We start from the raw sequence: 19442 nt of genomic DNA, 5'->3' as shown, positions 1-19442 counted from the left end.
TCCAAAGACAACTCTACTTTTGTTGCTAACCGTGGCCGTGGTCGAGGACGTGGCTCTGCTGGTCGAGGTCCTAATGGATAGCCATCTGATCGTGCTGCTCGGCAATGCACATACTGTGGGAAGCCTAACCATACTGTTGAGACTTGCTGGGAAAAGCATGGCAAGCCAGAATGGGCAACCTAGTTGGCCAATCATGCAGTGTCGGATGATGGTACTGACACAGTGTCTTCAATTGCTACTAAGCCTACACCTTCAGAAGATTCCTCTACCAGTCTACGCGATGACATCAATCAGTTGCTCCGGCGCTTGCACACCCTTGAGGCATCCTTTTATACATCCAATGGTGCGTCTACATCCACTGCTACCCTATCCCACACAGGTACTTCAGACATTTTTACTACATCTACCCCCTGGATCATTGATTCAGGTGCTTCTTCCCATATGACCGGTAAGTCATCACTTTTTCAGAACTTTTCCACTAGTTCCAGTTCTAATTCTGTGATCCTTGCTAATGGTGCTTCAACACCGGTTCTAGGTCATAGTTCTATTTCACCTACCCCATCCATAAACTTATCCTTTGTCTTACATGTTCCTCAATTTCCATTAAGTCTTATCTCTGTGAGTCAATTAACTAGTTCGTTAAATTGCTCAGTAATATTCTTTCCTTCTTACTGTCTTTAGACGATTGGTGGAAGGCGTAAAAAGAATGGATTATATTACCTCAACAGCGGCTGTCCTACCTCTTCTGCTGCTGCTACGGCTGTTGGAGACGTTACTCCCTTCCAATGGCATTATCGTTTAGGTCATTTGTCGCTTTCTAGGTTACAACTTTTATTTCCTAGCTTTAAATCTGCTCCTAGGTTAGAGTGTGAGGCTTGTGAGTTGGGGAAACATCACCGTGTGTCATTCCCATCTCGCTCTGTCTCGTAGTCCGTGGGTCCTTGCAAAGTCAGTAATAGATTTGGGTTTCGGTATTTTATGACATTTTTGGATGATCATTCTCGCCTTACATGGCTTTATATGTTAAAGGACAAATCTGAATTTTTACATGTATTCAAAAAATTCTATAATGAAATAAAGACTCAGTTTGGCATTCCTTTAAAATCTTTCGTTCTAATAATGCTTTAGAATATGCTCAAACTGATATTTCTGATTTTTGTGATACTCATGGGATGATCCACTAAACTAGTTGTGCCTATACTCCACAGCAAAATGGAGTCGCAGAGCGCAAGAATTGGAACCTCCTTGAGGTGGCCCGAGCCATGATGTTCATATGCATGTTCCTAAGCATTTTTTGTGTGATGGAGTCTTAACTGCATGTCATTTGATTAACCACATGCCATCAACTGTTTTGTCTGACAAATCTCCCTTCTCTGTTATGTTTCCTAATTTACCGAGTTTTCCCGTTCCTCCTCGAGTTTTTGGGTGTGTGTGTTTTGTTCATAATTTGCACATGCAAGTTGATAAGTTGTCTCCTAGATCTACTAAATGTATTTTTTTGGGTTATTCTCGTACTCAAAAAGGGTATAAGTGTCACGACCCTACCACACATAGGAACTTTGTCAGTGCCGATGTGACCTTTGAAGGTACGTCATTCTACCCTCCTCCAGTGTTCTCGTCTAGTATAGAGTGGTCTTTTCCATCTCTTCCACCCATACCCTCCCTTATACCCTTCCCTGATGCTCTTAGTGCCAATGACTCCCCTCCTCTACAGGTTTATCAACGTAGGAAAAAGATTGGATAGCCACGTGGTGAGGTAATTACTCCAGATGCTTCACTCCTTCCACTGCTACCTTCCTCTAGTGAATCTCCTCTTCCTCCTCTGTCTGATGACTTGCCAATTGCGCACAGGAAAGGTATACGTTCTTGCACTCAAAAATCTATGGTTGTGTACCCTATTGATAGCTTTGTGTCTTTATCTCATCTTCCCTCTCCATCCATGGTCTTGCCCTATCTCTTTCTACTAACCCTATTCCACGTACCCATAATGAGGCCCTACATATCCCTGGATGGAAGGCTGCCATGAATGTAGAAATGGATGCTCTCTTGAGTCGTGGTACCTGGAGTCTGGTAGATTTACCTCCTGGTAAGGATCTGGTGAAGTGTCGCTGGGTGTACATTGTTAAGTATCGTTCTGATGGCTTTGTTGAGCGGTTGAAGGCCTGTCTGGTTGCTAAGGGATATACTCAGACATATGGTGTTGATTACTTTGAGACCTTCTCACCGGTTGCTAGACTGAATTCTGTTCGTCTTCTTATTTCTCTTGTTGTCAACTTTGATAGACCTTTTATTTCAGTTGGACATCAAGAATGCCTTCTTGTATGATGATCTACAGGAAGAGGCATATATGGAGCAACCTCCTGGGTATGTTGCTTAGGGGAAGAGTACAGGTCGTGTGTGTTGCTTACACAAGGCTATCTATGGGCTTAAACAATCTCCTTGGAAAATGGCTTGATAAGTTCAGTGCTACCATAGTTACTTGTGGTTTTTCTTAGTATTATTCTGATCATTCTGTGTTTGTTCGTCGCAGAGGTAATAAGCTGGTTGTTTTGGTAGTGTATGTTGATGATATTATTTTGACTGGTAATGATGAGGCAAGAATTTCTGAAGTGAAAGATCATCTCTAGCACCATTTTCAGACAAAGTAGCTAGGCCAACTTTATTATTTCCTTGGGATTGAGGTAATCCGCTGCAAGAAAGGGATCAATCTATCTCGAAGGACGTATGTGGTGGATATTCTATCTGATATTAGGATGCTTGCATCCAGACCCGTTGATATTCCTATAGACCCTCACCAAAAGTTTGGTGTGGATGATGGTGGACCCCTCCAAGATGTGCATCAGTACAGGAGCTTGATTGGTAAGTTGATTTACCTCACTGACTCGTCTCAATATTTCCTATGTTGTTGGAGTTCTTAGTCAGTTCATGCAGTCTCCTCAGAAAGCACATTGGGATGCTGCCATTCATGTTCTTCGCTATCTAAAAGGTGCCCCTGGAAAAGGTTTGATATATCGTCCTAATCGGCATATGGAACTAGTAGGGTATTCTGATGCTGGTTGGGCTGGCTCTGCTAGTGATCGGAGATCTACTACTGGATACTGCACTTTTGTTGGAGGGAATCTTATTACGTGGCGTAGTAAGAAGTAGACTACTATTGTCCGGTCCAGTGCAGAAGCAGAGTACAGAGCTATGGCTCATACCACTGCTGAGTTGATGTGGCTGCGGTCGTTACTGTTGAAGTTGGGATTTCCAATGACCAAGCCAATGAAGATGTATTGTGACAACCAAGCTGCAGTTTACATTGCTAGTAATCTGGTCTTCTATGAGAGGACCAAACACAGGGAAGTGGACTGCCATTTTGTTAGTGATGTTCTGAAGAAGCTGATTAAGACTCCGTTTGTTCCTTCAACGGATCAGTTAGCTGACATGTTTACTAAGTCTTTGTTTGCTCCAAGTTTTCACAGTGGTTGTACCAAGCTGAGCATGGGTGATGTGTATGCTCCAACTTGAGGGGGAGTGTTGAAGTTATCGCTGTTTCACAACAGCACTAATCCTGATAAGGAATATGGACAGGTCCGATTGGGGCATACTTGTCCTATCGGACATTCTTTGCTCCTTTAGGGTTATGGTTGTATGTTTGGAGGCTATATTTGTAATCTTCCTCTATAGTTTTAAAATATACTCTCTAAGAGACCTACGATCAACCATTCTGAACTGATTGCAGGCTGTTCTCTCTTTTTGGGACTGCTATCGATCTCTTCTCTCTCTTCTTCTCTTCTTGTTCTTCTCTCTTCAATTTTTCTGGTTGTGATTACAAGAAGCTGGGATTGTAACACCTCTTTTTTGCCCGAATATTCTTCAAAATAGTTAGCATACTTTTTCCCCAACATTGAACAGAAAGATTTGGCCCATCACTCACTAATACCCGGGAATCCTCCCCACTGAGGAGTCATTTCCAGTCTCGGTCAATTAGATATTCATGATGATCAATGATGGAAAACGTGACTTTGTAACCTTGATCCCACTTTCATGGAGCGCGAGTGGTGTAGTATTGGCCCATATCCGATTACCAATTGAACACTTGCGTCTGCATTTCCATTGCTCTTTTTCTTGCAACGGGGGAAGGGGGGTCCTCTCTATGGTGGAAGGCACTCTTTTCAGTTTGGAGTTCGGTCTCCTTTGCTCATCCTTCTCTTAGTAAAAAATTTAAATTAAGCTAAAAAAGAGAGTAGTAAAATGCATCATAGCCAGAAAAATGAATTCAAAGCAGCCAAATGAATCCATTGGTGCTTAATCCAATGGTTAACTCAAATTTGGACTTGTCCCATTCATAGTTGTCAAGGCGGTGCCTAGGCATCCAAGCTCTTATTTGGGTCCAAGGTGACAACACGCCTCGTTGACTTCACAAGTTTACAATGATTTATGTCTATTGCTATGTTTTTCTGATGAATATGCTTATATTATATCCTATACTTAGTTTATTATACGTTGAATTTTCAAATTAGGTCATTACTAGCATAATTATATCATATTGCATTAGGACGGAATCTCTCCCTCTATTGTGCATGAAGGACTTTATGTGATAAAGAAGAAGCTCTCTAATGCTTTTGGTTGGGAAGCCCCTTCTTAGGGTGATCCTTTTGTGGACGGATGCTCCTATTACACTTGTAGTCTCTAAAGGATGAGAATCATAATATGATATGATATCTATGTTGCATATAAGCATAATTATAAAAATTATGATTACTATATTACATATTCATATATTGCACACCTAGGGCTGCTTGACACCCCTCCAATGCCTTGAGTCTCCTTGACGATGATGGTCCCATCTTTTCAAAGATCTTGACACACGCAAATTCCTCTGCTTAATCATAATTCATTAGATTCGCCATCCACCTAAACTATGCCGTTGTAGAACCTTTAATCAGCAACACATCTTTCCTCTTCCATGCAGTCATCGATCTTTTTCACCACGACTAGACTACCTCAGTAAACTTGTCCTCACTTGTCATTCAATGCTGCAGCTACCCTAGATAAAAAAAAAAGGATCTAGTGCTGGTCCTACCTATGCGGGGTCTTGGGAGGGGTGAATTTGGAGTCTTCTAACCACTGACATTTTTGCACAAAGTGGTCTCCCTCAAGACTTTAACCCGGGCATTTGCCCTGGGCCACTGGCAACCCAAACTTTTTTGTTTTCATGTAATAACACAACTTTAGGAACTGGAGTATATTATGTTGTATTGTCTTTATGCTTTTTTACCTTTCTACCTCTCTTAGCTTCTTATATTAGCATGGAGGGGTAGGTATGAAATTTCCCTTTTATTATTGGCTAAGTGAATCAATATAGATGAGAGAAGTCCAATACTCTGATGCAAGATTCTTCTTCTTCAACCTTCTACTCACATCTTCTCCCTTGCTCCATGTTCTCTTGCAACCTTTAGATATGAACTTGGCATCAGAGCCCACAGTTTTGGTTTGAGAGTCGTGCTACAAGTTCTCCGTTCCCATTTCCTCTCTTTGGCACCTTCGGTTACAAAGGGGTTCCAAGAAAGAGATTATTACGTGAAAAGTCAGAATAAATCATGCGATGAGCTTGGATGAAGATCATTGAAACATCAAAATGAGGTCTCGTGTGAAGAAATAGAGGATTGAAGTCCAAATCAACAAAGAGGAGCTTTTCCCCCATTAATGCCAGCCATTTCTTGGAATGGCTCTCAAATCAACAAAGAGGAGTTTTCCCCCCTTTACTGCCAGCCATTTCTTGGAATGGCTCTCAAATCAACAAAGAGGAGTTTTCCCCCCTTTACTGCCAGCCATTTCTTGGAATGGCTCTCCCTCTCGCCTAGGCCTCCCTACCATTCCCCCATGCCCTTGGTTCTTGAAGAGAGGGTCTGCCGAGCCACAACTCCATTTTCCCCTGATTTTCAAGGTATCGCCAGCTTTTTTTTTTTTTCCTCTGTTTTTTGCTCTTGAAATGTTGTCTGTGATGGATTTCAGCTGCTTTGGGTTGTGAGATATATTTTTTTGGGCCCCTTGTGTTAGTATGAGATAATGTTACACCTTGAAGAGTGCATTGTGTTGGATTTCTTCGAGTTGTGTATTTTCTCTCCTTGCTGGATTTTTCTCAGTATTGGGAAGGAGGATCTGTCCTCCGCTCTGATTGTTTGGGTTGTAATCTTTGATCTATCATTTGACAGTTAAAGTAACAAATCTGCTCTGCAATTTTAGGCTTGTGAGGCAAACTCCCATTCAGATAAACATTCCACCCCACCACCACACCCCCCCCCCCCACAAAAAAAATATATATATATATATATACACACACTTATTTATTTATTTAATCAAGGCATACAAATTGAAGAAATCCATAGAGGTACAACTGCAGCACCCTACATGAGAAGTATCACAAGTATTCAACATATTACGTTTCATTTCCGGTCCTTTGCTTGTGAAGTAAAAAAATCAACTAAATAAGTATCAAGAAGTAGTCAAAAGCTACAGATATTAAACATAAGGATTTTAAAGTTAAAGAACATACAAACTCACTGACAATAGCATCAGGTGTGTACTCCCCAATTACGTCAGCTTGGTATCCATCTCCCATAAGCTCCATATTTTCCTGAGATAACAGTTTCAACTTATAAGTAGATGCAGTTATCTTTTAAAATTTCAACTCTGTAGCAAATAGTTAATCCTACTAGACATTCTTTATCGGGAAATCCTGCTAGCGGAGTCTCCAAGTAAACATATGTGGGCCTTAATTTCGGCCTTTTGAACAGTTTTGCTAAAATTTTGGTCAAATCAGTTCATGGCACATACTTTAAATAACATACTTCAGATGAAATGGTTCGAAATTCATTTCATGGCATTCTCCTGGTTTTGCCACAGCCCCTTGGAAAACACAGTTTTCTTGCTTTCTTGGCTAAATTACTGCCATACAAGGTTGGAACCAGTGCTTGGGCAGTAGGAGAACGCAGTGGAAGCGGCAATTTCTGTGTTGTTGGGAGATTTGTGCAAGATTCAAAGTTGGAGGTACATCACGTTTCCCAAAAACTAATTTTGGGGAAAACAAATAGCATAAATACTTAATGGTTGGCATTCCATCTTCTATATGTTAATGTCCTCTCGTCCCTTGTCACTCCTAGGACCATCTATTCTTCTGGCCTTCCAAAATCTTTCCTTGTCTCCTCCATTCTCTCCCCCCAGGGCTGGACCCCCTCTCCCTCTCCCTCTCCCCCCCCTTCTTGCGGATCTCTGGGCCTCTCTCCCTCCCGTCCCCCCGGTCACCGTGGTAGGGAAGACAAATGCATCTGGCTCCCCCTTTGCAATGGGTTGTTCACCTCTACATCTGCTTGGTCCTTTGTGAAATCCTCTGGCACTATCGTTTGGCGCAATCTCGTCTGGTTCAAAGGTCACATCCCCCACCACAGGTTTACCACCTAGAGATGTCTCTCCAATTGCCTCCCTACGCAATCCTTCTTTTTTCACCACCACATCCCCGTCAACCCCTCCTGTTGCCTCTGTCCTCTCGGTCAGGAGGATATCTCTCACCTTTTCTTCTCCTGTCCTCTCTCCTCCTTGGTTTGGAAAACTGTCTTTACTGGCCATCTAGTAGGCCAATTCTCCCTTTTGATAGGGAATGGATATGGGTCCAGATGACATTTGCGGGCTCCTCCATATGTGATACCATTGGTAAGTTAGCTTTCTCTGGAACCATTAACCACCTTTGGATGGAGCGTAACATTCGTAGATGGTCATCCAACTCCCGCTCCCCCGGATTGGATTTGGACAACCATCTTCTTTGATGTTACCTCAAAAATCCAATCCCTCCACTCTATCTGCTCCCGCCCCATCCCAAATTCCAACAAAAATACTCACATAATTTCCTCCTGGAACCTTAGGCTAAACCCCTCCCCTGCCACTTGATGCCCTCCCTTCCCCTCCCCCTTGTCGTTGCATTTGCCGTTGCCCCCTTTCTTTTGGATCCTTTGATGTAGTTGCTTATTTTGTTTATTTTGCTGCTTTTTGCTTTGCTCCCCTGCGGTTGGCTTTTCATTGTTGGCTTAAGTCTCCCTTCCACCCCCCATTTTTCCCTTGTATTTTCTTCTCTTTGGGTATAAATTTATTTATTCATCCAAAAAAAATCTTCTATATGTTACACATTGCAGCCCCATCTATGGCTTCACAGAACCGGAATTTATTTAATGTTTTTAAGATATTCTCAAATAAAATTAATTTTCTTGCAACAAAAATTGTGAAAAAAAAATAGATTTAATACTTAGTGTTTGGATGCCTGTCAATATTATATATATGTTGGACACCAACACAGAGTGACAAAGTTGGATATTTTTTTTATCCAAAAAAAAAAAATTTTATTTTTATTTCTGGATTTTTTTTTTTTTTTTTTTTAAATTGACATCAAATTCAGGAAAATAGGGAAAATTATGCTTCGGTTTGAAAATTCTTCAAAATTGATGAAAGTATTGTTGTTGGTGGTAATCTTGTTACTTGGAGGAGTAAGAAGCAGACTATAAAAGGTTCGGTCGAGTGCAAAGCCTATATATAGGGCTATGACACATACTACAACTGACCTGATGTGGCTGAAATCTCTTATCAGGAGTTTGGGTTTTCAGTCACTAAACCTATGTAGATGTATTGTGATGATCAGTCTGCTACTTATATCTCTAGTAATCTGGTTTCCATGAGCGGACTAAATATATTGAGGTCGACTGCCATTTTGTGAGGGATGTCCTTATAAAGAAACTGATTTCTACTCCATTTGTTAACTCTAGCAATCAACCTGGGAGTATATATATATATATATATATATTTTAATCACTAAGGCATTGTTTAGGTTTGCTTGCATTCTTAATGGTTGTTCCAAGATGGGCATGGGAGATATATATGCTCCAGCTTGAAGGGGGTGTTAAATAATATAGCATAGGAGGCTTTCTGTTATGTCTTTGTTATTGGTTGGTTTTAGTTGTAATAATTATGTTAGACAATCCATACTTGTAATGTCTACTTTATTAAGTTATAAGAATGTGGACCTAGGCTCACAGCTCACAGTAGGCTATTCTGAATCCTACAGTGAGCTCTAGGGCTCTTCTTTCTCTCATTCTCCTCTTTGCTCTTGTAGGTACTGATTTCCTGGTTCTCACATTGTCAGACTTAACAAAATTTTCAGCTATTCTTGAAGTTGTTCGCATTGCGCATATGCTGGCTTTGGGAATATGGAAATTGAGATTGATTATGCTTTCGTAGACAATACATTGAGAATTCTGAAGTGTAGCTCTTGGTTGTTCCTTTTCATATGGAGAGCACTTGTTCTCTTCTATTGCAGCCATGGTTTCAAGTATTGGTATCGTATCGGCTGAGACCGATCCCTGATCCCTGACCGATCCAGATCGGCTACCCGTATTGTTTCAGGGGTAAAATAGTAAAAAAAGTACTTTTTTCCAAAAACCAAGGGGCAAAAGTGGCCAATACCTACCGATCCTCTCCGATACCAATCTGGATCGGATACCGATACCGATACCGATACCGAGAACTAAATCCTTGGTTGCAGCTCAATGCTTCAGCTTCTCATGTTTCTTGTGAAGCTAATAAAGTGGATGACGCACTTTCTAAAGAAGGTTCCTCTACAGAGCTCTAGGGAATTTTTTCTTCTAGTAGGATTCCCCTTGCTCGATTAAGCACACTTTATTTGATGATCTTTTCGTTATAACTTCATTTCATCACAGTTCTGCTTAATGTGTTACTCTTTGTATGAGCAAGGGGCTGGGTTTTGCCCCTCGTATTTGGGCCGACTTCCGATAGTTTGCCAGATACTGATGTTTGGTCAACTGGTAAGTGGTAAGGTGGGAACAACCCCCACCACCCTCTTTGTGATTTTTCCCTTCCTAATTTTTGAAACATTTTCAAGGGATGCCCAGGTCCAGTTCTGGAGTTTAAAAAATATGTACAAATATGTACACTTTTGGAACTGCACTCATCTCAAAGGTAATGGAATGAAATTTTATAAAGAAAACAATAAAGAACCAAGACAAGAAACAAGAAAGACTAAAGAATGAAATAAAGAAATAGGAAGAAAGAGAAAAAAAATTAAAGTAAAAGGAATGATGGCGATGATAACCTCCACTGGAATATTATATTTTTTCCCCCACTGGTCATGATTAATCTCAAAAAGTTTTAAAACTTCAGCAAGAATTTAAGTTTCAAGCTGTATCTAAAGCTAGTTCAGAAACAAGATAAAATATTAGGTACATATCACATAAAAGTAAAGGGCCAGCACTCATTGTTTTCATCATCTAGGAGGGCAAAACAAATAGCAGAATAACATCAGTAGATACCAAGATGACAGTTGGCATTAAAAAGGTAAAAAACCTTCAACATTGAGTTCAAAACCAGCTACCCACCAAGGCATCCCTTAGTTCTCCAGCTCCTAGATAGACAGGCTGAGCTACATGGCAATAGCCCATTAGCCGAGGGACTGTTGGAATAATATCTCTATGGTTTACAACTCTCCAGCTATCTTTAACTTTCTGCAGATAACCAAAAGAGAATGCCATTAGCAGTTAAGCGATAAAAAGAAACAATGCATGCAGGACAGAAGTCATATAAATTACACTAATGAAATAGGTAACAGATTTCTTGAAATATCTATTTAGGAAGCAGAAATAGTAGAAGTGATCCAGATGTTAGCAAACCTGGGCAAGCTTTTGAAAATGGGGACGGATCAGAGGTATCAGTCAATTCCCATGGGTATCGCTGGTCCCTGATCCGGCTGACCCAGGCTAGTGGGCCCCACCATTGTTTTTTTATATTCTTTTCCAACTGATTGGTAAGGTAGTCCAAGATTTTTATTTAATAAAACAATATGAGAGAGTTATGCTTAGTTAATTCCACACTTTTTGCAACAATTACTAGAAGTAGGATTAAAAGGGGTGTTCAAATAAGGTAGCTGTTGGGGACTGGGGCTCATCAACCTCTCTTATTCTATTTTACAAGTTATTTAATTTTTGGGATTCCCAATGATGTATTGAAATCAGTAGGTCTGAAATGATTAAATGAGAATGGAAGCCAGGGCTCAGATTTATGTCAGCCCTGGGCCACCTGGCTATTATAATAGGAAGGATGTGCTCTTATATTTGAAGGCAGGTAAAGCCCAATGGAGAAAAATTGATTGGGCTGATTGAAGATTCTACAAAAGAGGATTTAATATGTCTGTATCCAAGGCTGTGGTTAACCGATTGAAGGAAACTTTTTTTTTTTCTGGATGAATAAGTAATTCATTACCGAAGAGAAGAATATACAAGGGGGAAAAGGGGGGGCAAAAGGGGCAAAACCCATAAGGGGGGGCAGCTAAGCCCCGAAGAAACTATGGGAGATAGCAATTAGGGGGTGGGGGGAGATAAAGATGTAGGAAGAACCCATGAGACAACAATGAACCTGTTCCTTGGGGTGTCACGAACCAGGCAGTGACGGAGAGATCTAAGCTTGGAGGAAACATCAAAGTAAATGGCCTTCCAAATCCTTTCAAAGGAACGGGAGTTGGGGGTCCATCTACGCAGATTTTGTTCCATCCAAAGGTGGTTGATGGTGGCGCAAAAGGCAAGCTTCCTAGCCAAGGTTTTAAATCTCACTCTCGCCACCAATCTCGCTATCCCATAAAAATGAGATCTGGCGAGATCTTGTATTTTTTTGGCGGTCATCTCGCTAGTTGATCTTGGTGGGCATATAGCCTTTGTAGCCCCGGAAACTATGTATTTATCCTATTTTAGTCATTCTAAACACAATGGAAACATCAGTTTTGTAAAAAAACAAACTCAAAAGGGTACTTTGACAATGTACCCTATGTAATTAGTTGGCGAGTCTTCGAACACTTCATCTAGTATGATATATTCATCAATCCACCTTCCACAATCAACATTTTGACACAACATAATCATTAGAATATAAAAGCCATTTGTAATATTGCTGATTGATGAGTTACATACATTCATCAATTTGTAATGCTATAAGACAAGCGATAAGTAACATGACAAGTAACAACATAGCTACATAAAGCAATAAAGTACATAACAATATAACATAGATATACTGATATAGTAAACAACTAGACATTTAGACTCCATCCTAGAAACCAAGACTCTTAGTACTGAAATGAGTGTGTCGGGCCATATCATCACAGCCTCCATGTTGTTGATGCTGATGTCGAAGCATGTTTTGCTCTGGTTGAATCACAAAGGCTAGCCATGTCATAGTATGACGGAAGTAATACTCAAAGTCAGCCACGACAGCCTTATAAACATCATCATCTACAAACTGGAGGTACCCAATCTTTGGGTAAATATCTCTGAAACTAAATGAGTTGGAACGAGATCCATAGCTGCTGCTTGGTGCTTGACAGACAGGAACCACCATGTATGGCTGGGGGTTAGGGCTGGGGCTCTGGAGCCCTGAAGATGCTATCCACAAAACTTGACCCAATCTGGGTGTGTGAGTCATGTGACTGACCCTTACACTCAGTGGCAGAGGGGAAAGAGTTGGCCTGTGGGTATCCAAACTGGCCAAATTGACTATAATGACTATAGTCTGAACCGGTTGTCCCTGTGCCATATATAGTTGATGGTACATTCAACGGCTCTCCAAGAATACCAGTACCACTCTCCATGCTTAAGCCTCCTAGTATGTCAGTCAAGCTCCTAACAGAGATGTCCATGGAGTCCACGCTATCCTGCTTCTCTCCACCACCTAAGAATCGACGACTTGAGCCTCTCTTGTAGGGTATGGGTATGGGTGAACGTGCACCATGGTCCATGTCCTGTGTGGCATGTGTGAACTGAGTCTCTCCTGTGAACCGCACCGGTTCTTGCTCCAATTCAGTGTAATGGTACCTCTCGCGCATCCCCCCATCATCACCATCACTGCACCATCACCACCACCACCACCACCACCACCATCAACATCAACATCACTGGACCGTGACCAAACAGTTTCAGGCTCCACATCAACCCCAGTAGCTTGTGACTCGAAAGGCCCAGGTATCTGTGAAAGCACACGGCCCTCTTGAGATATATACTCATCCACGTCAGTACCCATCTGACTAGCTACCACGGGGTTGGGCCCATGGTTTAAGGTATTCCCGAGACCGATACGATACCCTCCGATACGTATCTTAAATTTAGCTGATCGATACGATACACACCGATACGATACATGAAATTTTTTAAATCCTTTCGTATCGATATATATCCTACGATACATACCGATATGCATCAATACACTATCACTACGTACTGATACTCTATGGAAAATATAAAATCGAGGTGAAATATATGTTTCGGTATGTATCGGTAAGTATTTGTATGTATCGTTCGGTACGTATCGATGAGTATCAGTACGTATCGGTATGTATCGATCAGCATGTATCGGTGAGTATTGGTACATATCGGTATGTACCAATACAGTGCACTACGGTCATATAATGGCCAAGACAGGTATTTTTTTTTAGAAAACACAATTTTTTGAGGGTTTTTCTTCCAAAGTTGCTGCCAGTCATATTTCTCTCTAACTAAAATGAAAATCAAGGTTGGGAACAAGGATTTTACATTTATAGGACAACTGCAAACCTTAAATTCTTAGTGCGATACTCTCAATTTAGTGTTTATGCATAATACACATTATCAATAGCTTTTTTTAACAAATTTTTTGATACAAAAGTGTTTAAAAAGGTGTTTCATATCCATTTATGCGCGTATCTTCGATATGATACGATACCTTCCGATACGTATCTTAATTTTGGTCGACCGATACTGCGACCGATACCGATACTTTAATCCTTGGCTTGGGCCTACCCCCAGGCTGATCCATAAGTGGCTCACCTCGATCCTTCACCCATTGGTATAAGGGATCATCATCATCATCTGAGTCTTCTTGGGAAACATGAGAAAGTTCAATTGGCTCATTACTACCCTCAATGCTTCGACATATGTGCTGCATCTTCAATCTCATGTTGCAATGCACAAACACCAACTGCTGTAGCTTTTCGTGACCCAGTTGGTTCCACCTCTTGGTGTGGATCAATGAGAATGTACTCTAGTTGCGCTCACATCCAGATGTAGAACAAGTTTGGGAGAGCACCTTGATTGCTATCTTCCTCAAGTTAGATGCATCTTTTCCATATAGGACCCACCATTCACCAGGGGCAGTAGTTTGTCTTCCAGCCACTGCCGTTGCCGCTGCCCTACCAAAACTCCCATTAGCATCCCTGAATTCTTTCATTTATACATATTTCAAACATTGAATACAAGTTAGTACACAATACGGAATTCATCAACACTTAGGAAGCTATACATATCTTAAACATTAACCCACCTCAGTGTTGCATGCTGCCTGTAGATTAGGTTATGGGACCAACTTTGCCACCACAAGCTCCACAGCTTCTATCAATACATCATCCATTCCTAGATCGTACTTGTAGTGGTACACCGATACTTATCATTGACTGTAATGTGTAAAGTAAGTCTTTAATAGTTAAGTTTATAAACTCACCAGCTTTATGTAATGCATGCATCAAATGTTTCTCCTATCTCTCCTCAATAATTTTGATGTAGGATTTTGCACCCCTAGGGATAGATGCTCTCACCTCCTTCATTTTCTCCATTGCAGCATACACATATGGTAAGGTAGGCTGCTTCTCTGAGTCTACTAACCTCAAGACAGTTACAATTAGGCTAAATATAAGAACCTTCTTCACATCCTGCCAAAATTGTTCACTAGAGATGGTGGCCTGTGTTGCAATACCACCTGGCGAACTCGATTCCTTCCATCCAAACCACTCTTAACTGGCAAACATGGATCTCAAACCAACCATCTTATCCTGAAAGCTCTTCAGTGCAATGTAGTTGGTTGCAAATCAGGTCATGCCTGCCCTTACCAAATCTCCACCGCATTTTTCCCTCAACAAAGAGAGACATATCCATGGTTGTAAACAAATGTGGTCATTTGTCTTGCCCGTTCAACCGCACCTGTTACCAAAGACTTCTTCGCCATGTCATTAAGCATTAAGTCAATGCTGTGGATAGCACATGGTGTCCAGGAAAGGTGGATGCTTTTGCCCTTCCTATTCATTGGTCTCTCCCACGCTTTCTTGAAGTTGCTCCCATTGTCTGTCACAATCTGAACAGCATTCTCAGGCCCCACCTCTGTAACATCCTTCAACAACTTGTATAAGTATATTGCATCCTTCTTCTCTTTGATTGCATCAACAGACTTTAAGAAGACAGTCTTCCCATCATAATACACCATGAAGTTGATGATGGACTGTCTAGTTGGTCCAGTCCAACCATCACACATCTCAGTAACTTTATATCGTGCCCACTAAGTCTTCAAGCTATTAATGTACTCATCTAACTCCTGTTGAGGCAAGTAAACATTCATCAGCTCATAATGAGTGGGCCCCTTTGTTCTTGGACCAGCCCTTCCTGCAGGGTCAATCATGTCCTAGTAATATGTCCTTTGTGCAGCATTAGCTGAGATGTTATTATAAAAAGAAAAAAATTTTGACATTGCATCCCCAAGTTGCTGTTTCCAGTTACCCTAAGCTTGCTTTATGGTTCTTTGTCTTTTATCCTGCTGGCTACATATAAGAGGATCTTGCCTCAGAACCTCATCAGGATCTCTTGGGGGTGTGGCAACCCTCACACTCTGAGTTCTCCTGAAAGGCACATCCACATTCCTTTGCTTCTTGTTCCTTTTTTCCTCTGTGGGAGGCACATCTGATGCAGCTACTCTAAAACCAGAGCCACCTACTCCTCTCTTCATCTCTACCCGCCTAACCTTTTTTATTTGATGAGAGATCTTCCTCGCTGCCTTAACTTGTTGCAATTCTCTCTATTCTTCCCTTGTCATACCTTAGTCTGGCTGATAATCACTATCAAAGTCATTAGAGTCAACATCCACTATTGTTGGGTGAGGGTGACTCTCTGAGACTGCCTCATTGAATTCTTGATCCAACCTTTGTTTCTCTGCCTTCTTCAACCTTCCACCTCGTAGACTCCACTGCATATCTTTTTGCACTTCATATGAAACTTGGGGGCATTTGGCAACATTCTTGTACCCCCCAGCCAAATGCTTTTTTAACCTAGTAGCACCGTCAGAATTTATCATTTTCTTACAGTACCTGCACTTTGACTTTTTTTTGTCATCTAACATTGGATCCCTTTGTAACCATGCAATATCACCACCTCCAGAAGTAGACATTATGCCCCAACTTCAAGTCTTCAACACTATTACATAAAAGTGTTTGTGCATGAATTAGTAAATAATAACTATTCAACATCAACACTATATTAAAGAATGCATGCATTAAGAGCTACTCAATATCATATAGCTATTACATATTAATCCCCTACTTTTTATAATTTTTTCTTAATTTTAAATCATATTTTTTATTAATAATAATATCAAAGTTAATAATAAAGTATAGTAGAGTGCAACTAATAACACCGTTTTCACTTCAAAATATACTAACAATATTTACATTGCATTAAAGTAATTTTCCATACAAGACATAACTTTTTTCATATTTTTTATTTTATTTTTTGTAATTTTAAATCATATTTTTTATTAATAATAATATCAAAGTCCATAATAAAGTATAATAGAGTGCAACTAATAACACCATTTTCATTTCAAAATATACTAACAATATTTACACAACATTAACGTAATTTTCCATACAAAACATAATTTTTTTCCATATATTTTTTTTATTTTTCTGTAATTATTTAATATATAATATATAGTTCAGAAAATTAATTAAAACATTTATTGGCTGAAAAAAAAAAAATGGACACCATGAGGCTGTAGATGAGCCTTTGGTGACCAACATATAAAAAATTGAGTACCAAATAGCATATATAAATCATATTTTTTCAAATTTTTTTCCAAGAAAAGCATTTATTTAAACAGAAAAATAAAAAATTAATTTAAAAACAGAAAAATATTTTTTCTTCCATGATAGTAATAGATCATACTTATTAGCATCACATATAAAAAAATCAATGGTAAGAAACAAGATTTTTTCTATGAAAAATATGGTTTTGGGAAGAAATTTGTACCTTAAAGTGTTCTTGAGGAGAAAAGCCACCACCAAAGTTGAAGATCTTTGCTTCAATGCTACTAATAGTGAAGATCTCTAAGAAAAAACAGCTGCTTCACAGATTTTTGAAGTTTTTTTCTCACAAAAATAGGTCCCAAGAAGTGAAACCAGCGAGTTTTCTCGCCTAAGGGGTCAAAACCATGCTTTATATGCAAGGTCTAAACCAAAAAGTTGACCAAGATGAACTGAAACTGGTTCGAGACGAGAAATGAACCGAGATCCCGGCGAGATCTCGAAATCTCGCTTGAGATTTTGTACTTTTGACCTCACCTATTCCGCTAACTCACCTTTTCGAAAAAAAGGAGATCTTAGCGAGATCTTGAACCATGTTCCCAGATGTGTCACATATGGTGGAGCCACTAAAGGTCATGTCTACCTAGATCCTTCACAAGGGAAGTGGAAGGATGGGACGAGTGGAAGGCCAACAAGAGTGGAGGACCTTCTTCTAGATGGAGGTAGGAAAAGAGCAGGAGAAGAAGAGATGGTCCACATCTTCAGTACCATTCCAACAAAAACAACAGGAAGTAAGAACATGGATGTGACGGTAATTGAGGAAAGACTGGGTCGGGAGACAGTAGGAGAGAGAGCTCACCAGGCTGTGAAGCTATGGTGAGGGATGTGCCCTTTAAACCAGATGGTATTACGCCAAGGAATTAGGGGGTCTTTAGAGTGGGTAAAGTTCCAGGCAGCTGTAGAAGAGAAGCGGCCCAAGGAGGAAGGAACCTAATTAACGAAATCCTATAATCCTTTGTGTCCAGGGGGGATGGGGGGAGGGAAGACCAGAGATCCGACAAGAGGGAGGGAGATAAGGAGGGGACCAGCCACTAGGAGAGAGAATGGAGGCCACGGTGGCAGATCGAGTCGAGACAATGGCGAAGATGATTCTAGGGCAGACTAGGGGGAGAAGGATGCCCGCAGGGTGCTAGGGGTTAAGCCAAAGTAAGGTGGAGGAGCCATTGCCAATGGTGTAGGAAATTGCAAGGGGGCTAAGGATCTGGAATTGAGAATACATCTCCAGATCCAAGAAGCATCAGCAGATGGGGAGGTGGTCCAAAGGGAATCCTTTTTAAGGGGAACAGAGTAAACCCAAGAGACCCAGATACTCTGCTGCTTGGAGATGATTTTCCAGATGAGATTGAGGATAGCAGTAGAGTTAACATCCTTGATTTTATGGAGGCCCAAGCCTCCTTCAGACTTGGGGGGCAAACATTCGACCAACTCACGGGGTGGAAGAATCTAGTAGTCTCCATTCCCTTCCAAATTAAGGCACAGAGGAGAGAGTCAATGGCTATAGAAGTGGAAACAGGGAGGAAAAAATGTCCGACCAATAGAGGTAGAGGGATTGGAGGACGGACTTAATTAGGACAAGGCGACCCGCATAGGACAGGAGCTTGCCTTTCCAAAGCTGGAGCCTTTTCCTGATGGAATCAAGGATGGGGGGAACAATGATGAGGGGAGAGGGGAGAGGGGAGAGGGGAGAGGAGATAAGAGAGAGGCTAAGATATTTGACGGGAGGGTTCCAGAGGAGAACCAAGAGATGGCAAGGAGCTGGGCTTAACGGGAGTCCAAGACTCCCGAAAGGAAGAGGTTGGATTTGAGAAGGGGGAGGGAGAATATATCCCCTAAGGGAGATTACAAACCCTATAAGGGTAACCAAAGTCCAAAAGGACAACATCCAAGGCCTAGTGGGCTTGAGGAGTGGAAGGCATGTCACAAATGACATGTCTAATACAACACAAATCCACATGGGCATAATTAAAAGGGGCCAGAAGTATAACAACATAAAATTCAAAAGCCCATATAGGCTGAACAAGAACCCAGAAGCCTAAAGTAGGAGAAGGGGAAAACAGGAAAAAACAGGTAGGGTTCCACCAAACCCTACCAACAAATCTCATCACTTCCACTTGCAGCCGTCAAGACATGAATCGAAGTTCCGACAGAAAAGGAAGGCATGGTGGCGGGGAGCGGGCCTTGCGGAGGGCCACGGGCAAGAGAGAAGCTGGCCTCCCGGAGACAGTCGTGAAGGGGGGCGCGGCCTTTCGGAGGGTGACGGCTAGGCGACTGTCAGCCGAGCATGGCTGAAAACCTTACGGGTTGCAAGCCTTACAAAAAACTTGTTAATAAACCACCGAGACAAACGATTCAATTAGGGAGAAAACGTGAGAAAACGTTTGGTCTACCAAGGATCCAGAAGAGAGCTTGGCTAGGTCAGCAGCACAAAGGCACACTCGAATAGTGCAACAGGCCCAGCAAGGGTCGGCGGAGGGGAGGA

General features: G+C 41.2%; 1 protein-coding gene across 3 annotated transcripts in view; it reads right to left on the bottom strand.

Moving 5' to 3' along the window:
* LOC122091317 overlaps positions 1–19442 on the bottom strand; it is a 79701-nt gene that overhangs the window by 8834 nt on the left and 51425 nt on the right. For all 3 annotated transcript variants that reach the window (XM_042661187.1, XM_042661185.1, XM_042661186.1), the window contains 2 exons: positions 10422–10547; positions 6542–6622 (listed from right to left, as the gene is read on the bottom strand). In XM_042661187.1, coding sequence (XP_042517121.1) covers positions 6542–6622; positions 10422–10547 — 207 coding nt within the window. The remainder of the gene's footprint in view (positions 1–6541; positions 6623–10421; positions 10548–19442) is intronic.

The sequence above is a fragment of the Macadamia integrifolia genome, chromosome 10 (genome assembly GCF_013358625.1).
Source record: "Macadamia integrifolia cultivar HAES 741 chromosome 10, SCU_Mint_v3, whole genome shotgun sequence".
NCBI lineage: Eukaryota > Viridiplantae > Streptophyta > Magnoliopsida > Proteales > Proteaceae > Macadamia > Macadamia integrifolia.
The sequence above is the reverse complement of the archived record's forward strand: the minus strand, read 5'-3'. Positions and strand labels throughout refer to the sequence as shown.